The following is a 15,856-nucleotide window of genomic DNA, read 5'->3' on the forward strand; positions in this document are numbered from 1 at the left end:
CCTTGTCTATTCTACATGATAGGAATGCACACTTTGGCTCCGTGGGGTTTTCTTTCAGAGTAAATATGGTGGTTATAGCAGAGGACTGGGCATCCAGGACTGAAGTTTTTAGCACTGTCACAGTTCTTCTGCATAGCTCTGGGCTTGTCACTTGTGACCACAACCTGTGCAGAGCAGGTGTGACTGCATGGAATGCCAGGCAATCAGGAAGAAGCACGGATGGAGGATGGAGAACAGGAAAACACACTGCTGGGAGTTCTGTGCTGCTGCTGCTGCTGCTGTGAAGAGAAGCAGTGCTCCCACTCCAGCTGGCAAAGCTTGTCACTGGCTTCAGCACAGGACCTACCTGGTAGAGTACTTTCTATTGGCAACCCCAAGAGAAGGAAACTTCCTAACTATTATGGAGAGAGATAAGGAGAAAAGGATATCCCATTCTGGTAGCAGAGCAAACCCATGCGATACACAGCGGAGAAATGAACATCCAAGGGATGGACACTTTCATTTAAATGCATAAATCCAGGCCTCTTCCAAGCACCTAAGTGAGTGCTAAGGTTTCATAACTACTTGGAATCACAGAACCACAGAATCATGGAATCAAACAATACTTGATACCATCTAGCTTCTTTGGGCTGAAATTTTCAAAATGACTCAGCTCCCAGTATGGCAGCTCTTATGGAAATACAGCACTTTTAAAGAGAAGGAAAAATGTACTCACCATGGATGGAAAGGGTCCCATTTCTCACTGCCAGGAACTTGGCCCCATATGGAAACAGTGGTGGGGAGTGGAGGCTTCCATAGAGATAGATGCGTGCTCTGTGATGGAAACGGGCTGTGGAAGATCCCACCCGGAGCTCTCCTCCATCAGATATCAGAATGTAATGAGCATGTAGTTCCACAGGTCCTGGACCAGTAAACACGAGTTTGCCACCTGAAGACAACAGAAGAGTAAAATGCAACCACTGACCACAGGGTCAGTCATGATCATTGAATCACAGAACTGCAGAATCACTGAAGTTGGTAAAGACCCCAAAGGTCCCCAAATCCAACCTCATCCCACTCCCACCATGCCCACATCTCCGCAGTTCTCAAATACCTCCAGGGACAGTGACTCCACCACCTCTCTGGGCAGTGGAACTGCTTTTCTTTCTGAGAAGAAATTGCTTCTATCCTAATGAGGTTAAAGATATGAGATTAAGGATGAAGATAACTATACTGCTTCCTACAAAAATCCAACCGTGGTTGGTCCTTCTCCCTTTGGACTGATCAGTTCTTTATAGAACTCTTTTAGTAATGGAGATCTTAGTTAACTTAGACCATCTTTCACTTCTGCCACAGGCAGCATCTTTCTAGACCTGAGCAAAACCACCATTAAATCTGGGCAAATATCTAAGTCTCTCCACTTCCAGTCCAAGGGAGTTAAGTTTGGAAACTCCCAGTCTTAACTCACTCACTCTCTAACTGTTAGAAGGGGATAATATTACTTAATTTGTGGATTACTTTGCAGATTACAAACTGCTTGTGACAGAGGGAGGCGAGAGCTAAGCTTAGGAACACAGGAATTGGCAACTTGCTTAGTTCAATTCAACTCTTCCAGTTGCTGTTCAAAACCAGATGCTTCCAAATACAGTACAAGAAACTTCTCCTTGTTAGCTGGATGTGAAAAGATCTCCTCATTCCATAAAAGCCTCATTTGAATCCCTAATTAAAGGTTAGTTTTGCCCCAAAGCATAAGGTTTCACTCATCTTCCTGCCAACATTTTCCTTGTACAATCTATTAGTAAAACTGGACAGGTTTTGTCAGTAATGTATATCTGATCCTTCAAATCTTTCTAATACTCATCTCAATAACTTCTTGAAGCCTTGAATTCTGTGGTCTACATACTACACAACACATGAAAAGGCATTTTCATCCTTTGGTTTCAACTCAAGTCTCTTTTCATTCTATTAAATGCCTCCTTTGTTCTTGCCTGGTGTGAGCTGGTAATCCCAGTCTATCATTTCAGAGCAGTTCACTCTGACATCCTTTCACGGCTTCCCTCCTATAAAGGACACTTTTGCTATCTTTACGGTGTATTTGCACAGAGTAGGCTCTCAGACAACTCATCCTTCTGCAGTTGGGATAGGTCTTCCTAGGTCAAACCATGCATCCCTGGAGCTAGTCCCAAAGCCTCACATCATATCTCCTTACAAAGGGTCTGTGAGCCTCCCAATCTTTCCCTTTACAAAGCAGCAGTTAAGGAATCTCATACCATGGCCAGAGTCCTACTGTTGTTAGCAAGCTTCAATGTTGATCTTCATACCCACCAAACTGTTGGCTTCCCCATAAGATACTACCAGTCACAGAGATATGGGAGCTGCACAGCACTTCTCTGCCTTTCCCATTCCATTGCATCCACTCTTGCTGAGCACATTCTCCATACTCTTTATTTATTCTTGCATTGATGGGCTTTAATTGTTGAGCTTAATTTCTCACTCTCACAACAAAGCTAGTATTTGAATAAGAGCTCCCCATTCAATATTTCCTTTGGAGACTTAAGTAGGTTCCAGATAAGTTTATACAGGGCATGCAGAGAAGAGATAAACCTCACATTTTCTTGCAAATAAGCACTGCGAACCATGGGATTCCTCCCACAAACACCAGATTCCTGGTATATAAGCTGCCTGTTTCCCTAGACATACTTTTCTACACACAAATGCATTTCTGTTAAGCTTGCTTTGTTACAGCTATGTTGTATTTTCACAAACTGTACTGAGTAAACACTGATACAACAGCATGAAATTCAGCTTGTTTCATTTAAAATGATGGAAGGTTTCTGACTTATTCTGAGGTACACCTGACACTTCTAGAAAAATGAAGTGTTGGCAGTACAGAAGCGTGCTCTGCTGAAATGGTATGCATTCACAGACTGGAGGGACCATTAGATCCTGTCTCCTGCTGGTCTGTGCACATCACACTACTGACAAACTGAAGGAAGCGGCGACTCTGTGTTTGACTGCTGGATGCCCTCCAGAAATGCAGACAATCAATTAAGTGATTGGTGACATCATTCTACCATTTTCTAAGATCATTTTTTTTCCAGTGGCTAATCTCCCTTACTGGTCACAATTTCAGTTTTATTTCCAACCACAGATGAGCTCTCAGACAGCGGTTGCCTTTACAGCCTCCTGCGTTGCACTGCAGAGAGGTCTACAAAACAGCACTTCCTGCAAAGGTGTCAGCATGTAAACAGCAATTAAATCAAACCTCAGCCCTCAATCAGGCTGGTTATAAAGTTTCTAAGATTCTTGCTGCAAGGAATCATCTGTATCCTCTTCCATAGCCTGAACACTCAGGCTGGGCAGCCTGGTCTAGTATTGGATATGGAGGTTGGTGGCCTTCTTGCAGCAGGGGGTTGGAGCTTGGTGATCCTTGAGGTCCCTTCCAACGAAGCTATTCTATGATTCTATGAACACTCCTCCTGAAATGGGGAAGCCAGATTTCTTAATCCTTCCACCTCTTTATTATTCTCCTTGGTAGTCTCCACAGAGGCAATTCTTCTTTATCCCCACTTTCTGTACCTTCCTCATCACACAAAAAACTATACGACCTCCTTCTGTTACTTCATTACAGCAGCTTCCTTGGCCACCTCAGCTCCTGATGGTTTTCATAGATACAGTTCTCTCTCACGCAGTCCCTTACTGAGTACCCACAGTTTTTGTTCCTTTCTGCCCAGCTGTGTACTCCACAGTGTAAATCTGTGCTTAGTTTGAATGGCACTCACAGATGTGATCGGTGATGGATCTCCATCTACTTGCAGGTGATTTACTTCTTCCAGGTGATCACACTACTACATTTTACAAAACTACATTTGAACAAATTTGTGATTTTCTTAGAAGATGATTTAAAATTTTGTCGCCTTTCTGAGGGGAAACTTTTCTGTTCTGTACTTTCCCACGTACACTGAAATTAATATTCACAGACCACAGAATGCCTCTACCAGAATAAAACTGGCCCTGGTGCTTAAAGAATGTGTATTCCTGAAAGATACTATTTAACATCTTCTTTGGTAATAAATGGATTGCTGTTCCATCTTCCTCTTGTGATATAATTTACCATCCTGTTCCTTCCCACGCTGAGAACAGAAATATTTATTAAATATATTTGCCTTATAGCAGCAGCGTTAATAATTTTATCACTGCGATCGAGAAATGGAACTATAAATCACTGCGATTTATTTTATTCCTAACATAAAAAAGACATCTTCCCCAAGGTCTTTATTGACTTCCTATGCACTATTCCCACTGAAATATAGTCATTTCTGTTTCCACTTCTCTTCGTGTGATTTTTAATGAATATTTTAATTGTTGCTATGCTGCACCACTGAACTGGGAAGGCTGGTAGCCAGAGCTGTCCTGTCTTCTGATTGCAAAATCATACTTCTGCCTCAAATGACCTTCCCAAAAGTTTCCATACGCTTCAGGCACACGCTGTCCATTTAAAATTTTCAAGCTGTCCATAAGGCAGCTTAGAAATATTCAGTTCCTCCTACAACCCTTTCTAGATCCTCTCTGTTGGATGGGAGAGATGGGGAGCATCTCCTCCTGTAAGACTCCCGAGTTCTTTCCTGTCTGCAGCCTTTTCAGCACATCTCAAGGCAGCTGTGGGAAGATATCTGTTTCCCATAAGGTCTGGGATTTACCTTCCTTTTTCCCTACCTACCCTGGCTCTAGAGGTTCTGATGGGCACTTTTGTGTACAGCGTGGCTTTGGCATGTCAAGAGTTGCCCATCCTTATACAGCTCCTCACAAATGAACAGTCCTCTAAATCCTTTCTTTCCTTTCCTCAGGAAGTCCCCTGGTTCCATAGCATTAGGCTCACTACAAGTCAGCTATCCTGAGCAATGGGCCCCTGCATCTATTCAAATATTTTCTATCTCCTTTGTGGATTTACAGGTGTCTGGTGAGCTTGGCAATTGGATGCTTTGTGACGGCCCTGCACACGTGTTGTTCCAGCACTTCTCAGTAGCAGCATCTCAGTCGCAGGCACTAATTCTGCTGTGCTTGGCCTGCAGTTCTGACCCTTTCTGGGGCACATCCTATTGGCTTTCCCTTTCTGGGTGAAGATTTGGTTGCGCTGGAACAAAAAGAGCTGGATTTCAAGCTGGGAGCTGTTGCCTGGCTCTTGAGATTCTCCTTCCCCAAGTGCAATGACAATCCAAAGCACACTTGGCAATGGGGCAAAGATTTGACAGATCGTGACCACCAAAGGAGATTTGCTGTATGGGATGCTTTGGCTGTCCCTTAGCAGCAGCAGACAGATCCCAGTGTAATCGTAGGAACTGAGTGCATCAGCTGCAAGTGATGGGCACAACTTCATGCAGCTTCTGAAGCTTCTGAACTCCTCCAGAACAAAACAAAAGGCACTGATGGGAAAAAAGTGTAAAAAGAAAAATTCAACTGCTGAAGATCTTAAAAAAAAAAAAAAAAAAAAGCAATATCAGACAAAGGAAAAGAAAACATTAGCAGGGATTCATTTAGTCATTAAACAAGTCCAAGTGTAAAATATGTAAAATAAACTCCAGCCAAACTTACAAATACCTGTGTCAAAAATTTATACACGGTCCTTCCAACACTCAGCTCTCCATACTTCTTTGCTTTTCATCAGGTCAAAATAAATATACAGCTGCTGCTTTACAAGATTGTCTTCCCCTTTTTTAAAAGAAAATAAAAGTTATGCTTCCTTCTTTTATTGCACTTGACCCCTTCTCTGAAAGCAGAAAGGAAGAATATTGCTCAGCTGAGCCTTTGGCTGTGACCCTCAAATTGTTTGTTATGGCTGCACGGGAAAGCAAAGTCCTACATATGACCTTGAGGGTGATTTTATAAAAATCAATCAACTACTGTTATGATGGCCTCCCCGCCAAGCAAAATAAATACAATTAAAGCCATAATCACTTCTGTACAGTAATGTGCAAATTCAATGGGTCTCTTTAGGTGGAGTGACGGAGAGTGGGGGCGGAATCTGTTGGGGTTATTTGATACTTTGTGAGAACATCAGAAGCACCATTCTTCTCAATTAACCCAGCAATTAGCCTCCACCTCTCCGCCTGGAAAAGAAATCTTTCTTTATCTGTCTTCACTCAAAAGAAAAAGAAGAGGGGAAAAAAAAATGCAAAAAACAAGGAAAAAACTGGAGGCAGCCTTGGAGAAAGGGAGAAACATCTGGACCAAATAACAAAAAATGGTGATATAATAATAATAGTAATAATAATGGTAAGGGGAGCATTATCTGCCATGTGAATAAGTGCTCCACCAGCATATCAATGGTTGTACCAAGAGTATAATAATAATAGTAATAATAATGGTAAGGGGAACATTATCTGCCATGTGAATAACTGCTCCACCAGCGTATCAATGGTTGTACCAAGAGTCTTATCTTCTGAACTCATTGGGAAATGGTAGAAGGCACACATGGTAGGAAGTGGGAAGTTAATGTATCACCACTTAGTTGTCACACAGCCCCAGCTGGCTCATGCAGTACCAAGTTGGGTCAAATTCACCATCCTGGTACCCAGAGCACTTAACCTTGGAACAAGGCTGTCCCACGTGCTCTGGAAAACAAGAACAAGCATCCATGGAGATACGAATTTTGAGGACGACTGTGGAAAGTTTCTCCTTGCCTCACAGAGTGTCACAGTGACACAGAGACTGATTCATGCTTTCAGACACGGGGGTTTATAACCCTTCTCAAAAACGTCCTTACAAAAAAAAAAAAATTCTTCTACTATTCACATTTTCATAGCGCATAAGGGAGACGTTGACTTTCTCATTATTTTTTAGGCTGAGATTCAGAATGCTCCAGGGATTTACTGAACTCGGTGGGAAGCAAAGTCCCCATTCCAAAAGGCATCTTTACATGGAGGTTGGGCTTCTTTACCATTAGCTTTTGAGGCAACACCTCAGCGTGTGCAATCACAGCATTTGCAGAAGTGTTAAAGCAAGCAAATTGTAAGGAAGGTGCTGGAGAGTCTCCAGAGATTTGTTTTAAATCAGTAACGGAAAGTGTTAGGGAAATAACGACGGAAAAACTGTCCTGCATGTCAAGAGTGTGTCGTACCACTTCGATTAGCAGAAAACCCCTGCAGAAGAGGATATGCTGGATGAAAGGCCATCTCCTCAAGAGGACTACTCCCTCCCAGCACCACAGAATCACAGCATCACAGAATCACAGAATGGTTGGGTTGGAAGGAACCTCAAGGATCATGAAGCTCCAACTCCCTGCCACACACAGGGCCACCAACCTCCACATTTCACAGCAGCCCAGGCTGCCCAGGGCCCCATCCAACCTGGCCTTGAACACCTCCAGGGATGGACGGGGCATCACAGCCTCTCTGGGCAGCTGTTCAGCACCTCACCACTCTCTCTGTAAAGAACTATGTATGACCTTAAATGTTATGTCTGGTGCATCCTTGTTGCAAGAAAAAGAAGAAAAAAAAAAGCAACAACAACACAAAACATAGATCCTCCTCTGTATGGGAAGAGAAATAGAGTTTACAGGCCTTCAGTGGGAACAACAGACTATTTCACAGACCTGTTGACAGGCTCACGTGGCATTTGGATGAGCCATAACAGTTTACTGCAAGCTGGACCAGTGTCGAGCAAGATTTGAAGAAGTTTGTCCTACTGGCTCCATCCCAAGGCTGCCTGAACCAGAAGACCAAACCTCCCTATATAGATCCCTTCACTCTCGTGATATACAGGTGCAGATCAAAACCAGCTATGTGTTTCCACCAGAACATCAATAATGCTACAAAGATAAACACATATTCCAGCACTTTGTTAGATGGAGGCCTTCATCTGTCCGTGCGTGAGGAACCAGCAGCTGCTTGAGCGCTCTCAGATAGAATGGCCTGACCTGAGAGGTGGTGGAGTCACTCACTGTCCCTGGAGGTGTTCAAGAAACATTTAGCTGTGGCACTAAGGGACATGGCTTAGTGGGGAAGAACTGGTGCTAGGCGGACGGTTGGACTGGGTGATTTTGGAGGTCTATTCCAATCTTGGTGAGTTTATGACTAAGCTGTCATGTAAGCCTCGAGAAGGCATCACACTAAGCACGAAAATGCAAGAAAAAAATCAGTCCTCAGGCTCTTATTTCAAGTCTACAGGTGATGGACACCTGTTGAGTCCTCCACCCTCAGCAAAAGAGGGGGACATCAGGGAAAGAACAGTTGTAGGGCGTAGAATTATTATTATGGTCTATCTGGGTGACCATCAGACCAGTGTGTTTCCACTTGCTATACTCCACCCACACTTATCTCAAGCTGATTTCTGGCACTTACATTTAAACACATCACTGATTTGCTGCTGGAACTTGTTCTTCTTAATGGAAGCCTGTTCTCACAGAAGAGCTATCTCAATGCACAGTTTGTTAAGCCATCAGAAGAAGAGGAGATACAGTGAAATTGAAATCTTCATGCAGTGCCCTGCTACACATTACTCTTCATCAGTACTTCTGTGCTTACAATACACACTTATGCCTTTGAAGATATTTATTTGCATTTAAGAGCTTTAAAAATCATCAGAATGGCCTGGGTTGAAAAGGACCACAATGATCATCTAGTTTCAACCCCCTGCTGTGTGCCAACCACCAGACCAGGCTGCCCAGAGCCACATCCAAAGGCTTAGATCTCTGCTGCATGGGATATTTCTGTACTACACATGGGTGTGCAAGGATGGAACTATTAATGGGACAGTGTCATTGGGGCCTGCTTAGCATCTAGGGCAGATGCAGACAGATGCAGGACCTTTCCATCTTATACTTCGAAGCACCATCTACTTCTCCAACAGGGACACATTCCCCCTTCCCATGGCAGAAAACAGCTTTCAGCCCAGACCAGCATGCTCAGAACAAGTTTTTTTCCAGTCCGCTCCTCCTGCAACACCTTGGAGGAGTCTCAGGAGCTACTGAAGATGCAAAAAAATCAATTTCACCAACAAGCATGAGCCCTGGGAGTCTGGTGTGCATGCTGTCTATAATCCCATCCTAAACAGAACGGGAAAGGAAGACCTGCAGCCCGTGGCCAAACACAAACCAGGGTTTATAGCTGAGAAAGAACCCAAAAAACCCCTCAAGTTGCTACAGATGGGCCTTAAAATCCTTTCGCTGGGGAACGTCCAGCTCTGTGGCTTGAATTCTAATGAATAATACTGAATTCCTGCTAAAATTGCACTAACATTCTAAAGAACTAATGCCTTGCATTTTTTTTTTCCCATCAAAACAACAGAGACTTTAAGGTTCTGAGACTGTAATTCTTGCAGATTTGGTGCACCTCACTGTAACAACACAGAAAAATATCACAGCAGCGGGGAGAAACAGGGCTGACTACTCTTCCTTTTAAATCTCAATTAAAAAATACATTGGATGAAATTTCCCATTAGCTGGTACTATTTGTACATCCCATGTTCTTTCTTTAATTAAAAAACATGCTTATTGCAATACTGCCAGAATCGCTTTTACGGTATTTTAATTGTAATGTCTCTGCCTGATTAAAAAAAGAAAATATGAACTAGAAACTGCCTGCAAAAACTATCACAATGCATATTCCAAATGGGTTGAGTAAATGGCACAGAAAACACCACAGAGAAAATATTTTCTAACCTTGGCTACGGACAAGGGATTTTAAAATAGGTTTAAGGACGGAAAAACAGAGGAAAGATGTTATTCCATCTTTCAGTGAATTCATACCTAGTCTTTATCAGCACTGAAGCTGAAGAACTAGTGAAGCACTACTTATCTGACATGTATGCATGCAGATGTATCAGCTTATATTTGATGCTTTTTGCTAACAGCATCAAAGCCTAGGAAAAAGTCAAGCAAAATCAGTATTTCCTTCCTCCCCAGGTCTGCGTGCAGCACCCATTGCCCAGAGTGGGTGCTCTGCCCCTGCAGACAGCCAAGGTCAGGCTGGATGGGCTGTGAGCACTGATGGAGCTGTGGGTGTCCCTGCTCAGTGCAGGGACAGATGGCCTTGAAGGGTTCCTTCCAACTCAGACCATTCTACGATTCTATGATTGATTGAAGTAACATTTTCCCTTTTTCCTACAATGCTGGCCATCTCAAGGTTGCCACTGCAAAACAAATGTATTGCTGAACGCCTGAGACCTTCAACCCCACCAGAAAATACCTGCAGCATCGCACCAGAACTCACCGCCAAGCTAACCCTGGAAGAACGGCCAGCTTTTCCAGTCTCCAGCATTCCCTCGAGGCTGTCCTATTCAGTACTAAAACTTCAGATAAAGGTAGTAATATGTCTGAGGCATCAACCCACTGAAGACAAATTAGTTGCTCCAGTGGAAGCTCTGTGTAAGGGAAATTTCCATCTGTCCTGGGTTACCATAACTATTACCATACTTGTGATGCAGAGATCACAACAATAACTGCAATCTGCTGAATTTACTAGTTAGCTACAATCTGTCTATCCTGTATCTCTTCCCCAATCAGTATTGTCTGAGCAGTTTTGCAGTCTGGATATTAAACATTCCACTGCTGATAATCACGTGTCCATGCTCTGCTTGTCACAGGGGAGGCAGAAACTGGTGGTCCTCATGGTAGTGGGCAGGATCCAGCTGCTTACATTAATTCTAAATGCTTAAAAACTATTGCTTTAGCCTCCAGATCTTCTGTAAAGACAATCTGGTCACTACCAATACCTCTACATGCATTTGTCTGGGTGCTAATAAAGCCAAAGCAGGGTCACCCAATGGATGCACGTGCAGCTGATGTCCTTGATATAACAATCTTTAAGCAATTTCTACACTGTTGAAACGATCGTGACGTCACCCTACACAAACTGTATCCGAAATCCTCATGGTGTCTTAAAAATGAGAAATCTCCAGAAGTGGGCCTACATATTTGGGATGTGTTTGCTGGATACACCACCTGGAGGGCAGGGCGCAACAGCATCTTTGCAAAAGAGCAGACTCTGTAGCTTTACAGGCTTTTTTCATCCATAAAGTCTGTTTCAGGTTGAGTGCACAGGAAGCCTGGTGCTGAGTCAAGAAAGCTAAAGGGAGCAGAACTACAATTTAATCCCATTCTCCAGCTCCAGCTACAGAAACACTTCAGCTCAGGCTTCAATCAAAGTGCGCTTCTACACTCGCCCGCAGGCCTGGGGTTTATTGTCATGCCCATTTTGCAGCTGGGGAAACTCGGCAATTATTTGACAAGTTCAGAGACTCACGAGTTGTTACTCTAAGGGGATCACCTAACTGAGATCCTTCTTAAGATGGATATCTATCATAGCTAAGATGAGCATGTCTTTGGTGATGTGTGTTTCTCTAGATCAATACAGGAACCTAAACAACTCCCCAGAGCTGGGCAACTTAAAGAAAGGTAAGGAAAGATGACTCCAGCTTGGTCTCACACCAAACAGACCTCAGGATATCTTGATTCTGTATTTAAACAAGGTTTCCCCAGCCCTATCTCAGTGATAAACCTGCCTTCAAGTAGGCCCAAAGCTCAACAGGCTTCTGCTGCAAGGCTGTGACCCACTTCTTAGAGAAGACAGAGGATGAGCTCCCAAATTCCTATGTGGATTGCCAGCCAAAAGTCTCAGAAAATCTGAGCTCTGACCTATCTCTTCAACTTCACACCCTAATCACACTGGGGTTAAGAGGCACCTTGCAACACCAAGCTTCACCATCTTCAATGGGGCAGAGAAGAGAAAAAATCATACTAAAGCGTTCCTTACTTTTTCAATCACAAATTATTAGTGTATTTTTCAGTGTTCCTGTTTCTTTGCTTTCAGCAGGAACGATGCCCAGTGTAGCAGTTCTTGGCAATCGAGACTGATCAAGTTCAAGCTTCATTGGAAATATTCATGCAGTATGGATAAAACCTGTTAAAGATTATCTCTGTAGAATGATCATTCAAAATAATATCCCTGCATAGCTGTCAGATACGTATTTTCCACTATCACCTCAGTGGAAAACCAGTCCCTTTAACATCCTTACAGTATTGAATTATTATTATCAGCGGAGTAGTCCTAGCTCCTAAAGCCTCTTTCCATTGTCAAGGTTCACTTCAGCTTAATCTTGCATACAGGCTTAACTTTGAGCAAGCAGCTGCACCACAACAACTCATTCACTTAATACGTGCACCACAACTTTCACCACCAGGGCTTAATTTTAGGGATGAGCATCCTGTGTTATAGAATGGTTTGAGCAGGAAGGAACCCTTCGAGGCCACCTGCCCCACCGAGCAGGGACACCCACAGCTCCATCAGTGCTCAGCCAGCCTGCCCCGGGCTGTCTGCAGGGACGGGGCACCACCGCCTCTCTGTGCAACCTGTGCCACCACTTCACAACCTTTATCATAGAAATTTGTTCCTTACATCCAGCTCAAATCTCCCCTCCTTTAGCTTGAAGCCATTTCCTCCATCCTACCGCAACTTGCCCTGGGTTCCCCCCCCGCGCACTCCCACACCCTTCCAACAGCTCCAGGATCCAAACAGCATAAACGATACCATTTGCATACATACATACGAATTAAACTCTCCCCCGGCCCCCAGCCCTTTGCACAGCCCGCCCTCGCCCCCCCCAGTTCCCTTCAGACCTCTGAGGTGCAGCAGGTGCAGCACGGCGGTGGCGGCGCCCAGCAGCAGCGTCCTGCCCGCTTCCACCGTGACGTTGGCGCCATCTTGCGGCGGGCGGCCAGCGGGCCAGCTGGAAGCCTCGGCCCAGCGACCGCACAGCTGGAGGGCGGGCTGAGGGAAAAGAGAGGGAGAGGTTCAGAGCTCGTTCTCTTCCAGTCTGCGGGTCCCCAGGTGGATAAAACTTCACATTTGTAAGCAGCAGTTCTGCAGAAAACAAGGAACAGCTCTTTTCTCTGTCCAGAGCCAGGCTGGATGTGCTCTGGGCAGCCTGTTCTGCTGGTTGGTGAGCCTGCACATAGCAGGAGGTTGGAAGTGGATGAGCGCTGTGGTCCATTTCAACCCAGGCCATTCCATGATTCTACAGCAGAGGAAGAAAGGCACACATTTCCCAGACAGGCTGCTTATCAACTCAGCTGTAGCACGGAATTGCAGATGCCACAAATTCCTATCTGGCCCAACCTCAACTAACACTAGCAAAACACTGCAAGACACAGCTATGGAACAGTGGGATTCATCTGAACATGGCTTGAAGTCACTCTGACATCCCCCTGTACTTCCCAAGCCGCTCAGATGCCCTAGTTAACACTAGTGGGAGAACAGGGGTCTGAGGAATACAGCAGGTTACTCTTGCTAGCACCGTGGACTTAGTAACCTGATCAGTAGCTGTCTAACAAGAGTGTTGTTTGCTTTTAATGATAGTTCCTCTTTCTAGCTAAGCTATTCTAGACCACAGAATGCTCCCTGGGATGGAACACCTCTGCTATGAGGACAGGCTGAGAGAGCTGGGGCTGTGCAGCCTGGAGAAGAGAAGGTGCTGGGGAGACCTGAGAGTGGCCTGTCAGTATCTGAAGGGGGGGTGTAAGAAACAAGGGGACAGACTCTTTAGGAGGGCCTGCTGTCATAAGATGAGGGAAATGGTTTCAAACTAGAAGAGGGGAGATTTAGATTGGATAAAAGGAAAAAGTTGTTTACAGTTACAGTAGTGAGGCAGTGGCACAGGTTGCCCAGAGAGGTGGTGGTGTCCCATCCCTGCAGACAGCCCGGATGGGCTGTGAGCACTGATGGAGCTGTGGGTGTCCCTGCTCAGTGCAGGCAGTGCGACTTTAAGGGGCCCTTCCAACTCAAACCATTCTATGATTCTATGAACCTGCCTGAAAGGAGAAAAGGGATTTTGCTCAAAGCACTTAGAATTGCCACAGCACAGAAGAGAGTGTAGAGGGGCTACTGGGAAAGAAGCTTCACAGAAATCAAGGGAAGGCATCCGACCAATGGAGGAAAACCAGACAGCTGAAGCTTTTACTTGGTGACCCTTCTCTTGTAGCCCCACTGCCTTCCCTAAGATGAAAGAATATTTATAGAAGATCTTTGAGGACAGTGCAGTCTCTCATTAAGGCCTTAATAGCGATAAAAGGGATAAATGGTGGTTACAGAAACGTAGAATCACTATGGATGTTGGAGAGGGTCCAGAGGAGAGCCACAGAGATGATCAGGGGATTGGAACACCTCCACTACAAAGACAGGCTGAGGGAGCTGGGCTTGTTCAGCCTGGAGGAAAGAAGGCTGCAGGGTGACCTCATTGCAGCCTTCAGTACCTAAAGGGAGCCTACAAACAGGAGGGAAACAACTCTTTGGAAGGGCAGATAACAGCAGGACAAGGGGAAATGGTTTGAAGTTGAGGGAGGAAAGATTTAGGTTGGATGTCAGGGGAAAATTCTTTACAGAGAGAGTGGTGAGGTGCTGGAACAGCTGCCCAGAGAGGTTGTGATGCCCGTCCATCCCTGGAGGTGTTCAAGGCCAGGTTGGATGGGGCCCTGGGCAGCCTGGGCTGGTATTAAACGTGGAGGTTGGTGGCCCTGCCTGTGGTGGGGGGTTGGAGCTTCATGAGCCTTGAGGTCCCTTCCAACCCAACCATTCTGTGATTGTGTGATTATGGTTGGAAAAGACCTCTAAGATCATCCAGTCCAGGTCCTATTAAGCAGCCCATGGTCAAATAATACAAACTGAAACACACGCAGACTAACTGTACATTCCTCATCAAGCAGAGTGGGTAACAGACTCACAGCTCTGGAAATCCGCGCTCTGGTCTGTCCCAGTGATCTTGGGGATCCTTCTCACTTATCACACTGTTCTTGTCCAGCTGCCCTGAGCATGTTCTCAGGACTGCTGGGACATACTGGCTCACCTAAGACTCTAAAGGCAAAACAGTGAGACAGCCACTTCATCTGTTGAAGACCACATCTAAAACATCTCCATTGTGCAGAGATTCCAGCTTCTTCTGCCCACAGCTGAGCAGGATAAGAACATCCTTCCCCATTAGATTTTTCATGGACTCAATACTGCTTCTTTTTCCAGTTCTTTTGCGCTGCTTGGCACTCAGCATCCAACCTATGGTTATTTAAACACTTATACAGAAGACTGAAGGGCAGCAGCAGCTGCAAGCACCAGAGTGATGGCTGAGTGCCCATCCCACCTGTGTTTGTTGAACGAAGCACAATGAGCCTGCAGAGCCAGGAAAGCTGCCTGCCAGTGGCCAGCAGTGGGCACTTTCCTCCCGTGCTTTTATCATTTGCAGCATGGAGCATGACAAATGGCAGGCAGACAGAAAGCCAGGACAGGAGAAAGAGGAACTGGAATGAAAGCTCTGAATGATGAGGCCGGAGCTGATTGTGGCATCAAGGTGGTGGCTTCACACTCTGTCCCAGCCTGGGACAGGTGAGAAATACATCCTCAGAGCTGCCTCAAACCCTTCTTTTGTACACACAGAGGTGATTTAGGCAAAGACTACTCTGAATACAACCAGGCCTCCATTCTGATCTGAATGGTTGGTTCAGGGTGACACACATTGTCTTGAAAAAGCTCTCAGTTAATGATAAAGGCCCTGTGCAGTTCCCAGCCCCACATTCAACTCGGTTCAGGATCAGTTTTTTCAGCAAGACCTCAAAGCTGCCGTATTCCTGCAGAGTTCAGTAAGATCAGTAGATAGGCTGAGGCAAGAGACTCTTCTGGTGTCCTCCCCAAGGACATACGTATAACACAAACTGAGCTTTTAAACTGGATTCCAGAATGTTGAAGGATGCACCCTCACATTTGCTTTCCATAGGAAACCCATTCTCATAACCGAGCCTGCAAAATAGCTCCCTTCCCATCAAAGCTCCCGAACAATGACTCATTTAATGATAAAATAATATTTCAGTAGTATAAAACAAAAGATGCACAGGCTCCTT

At 45.0% G+C, this 15,856-nt stretch overlaps 1 protein-coding gene across 1 annotated transcript in view; it reads right to left on the reverse strand.

The window, feature by feature from the left end:
* The window catches only part of PKHD1 (PKHD1 ciliary IPT domain containing fibrocystin/polyductin), a 246,991-nt gene that overhangs the window by 157,787 nt on the left and 73,348 nt on the right, over positions 1-15,856 (reverse strand). Inside the window, exons 35-36 of the mRNA XM_048935320.1 lie at positions 12,593-12,743; positions 716-928 (exon numbers count right to left, since the gene is read on the reverse strand). Coding sequence (XP_048791277.1) covers positions 716-928; positions 12,593-12,743 — 364 coding nt within the window. The remainder of the gene's footprint in view (positions 1-715; positions 929-12,592; positions 12,744-15,856) is intronic.

This window comes from Lagopus muta, chromosome 2 (genome assembly GCF_023343835.1).
Source record: "Lagopus muta isolate bLagMut1 chromosome 2, bLagMut1 primary, whole genome shotgun sequence".
In the NCBI taxonomy this organism is placed as follows: domain Eukaryota; kingdom Metazoa; phylum Chordata; class Aves; order Galliformes; family Phasianidae; genus Lagopus; species Lagopus muta.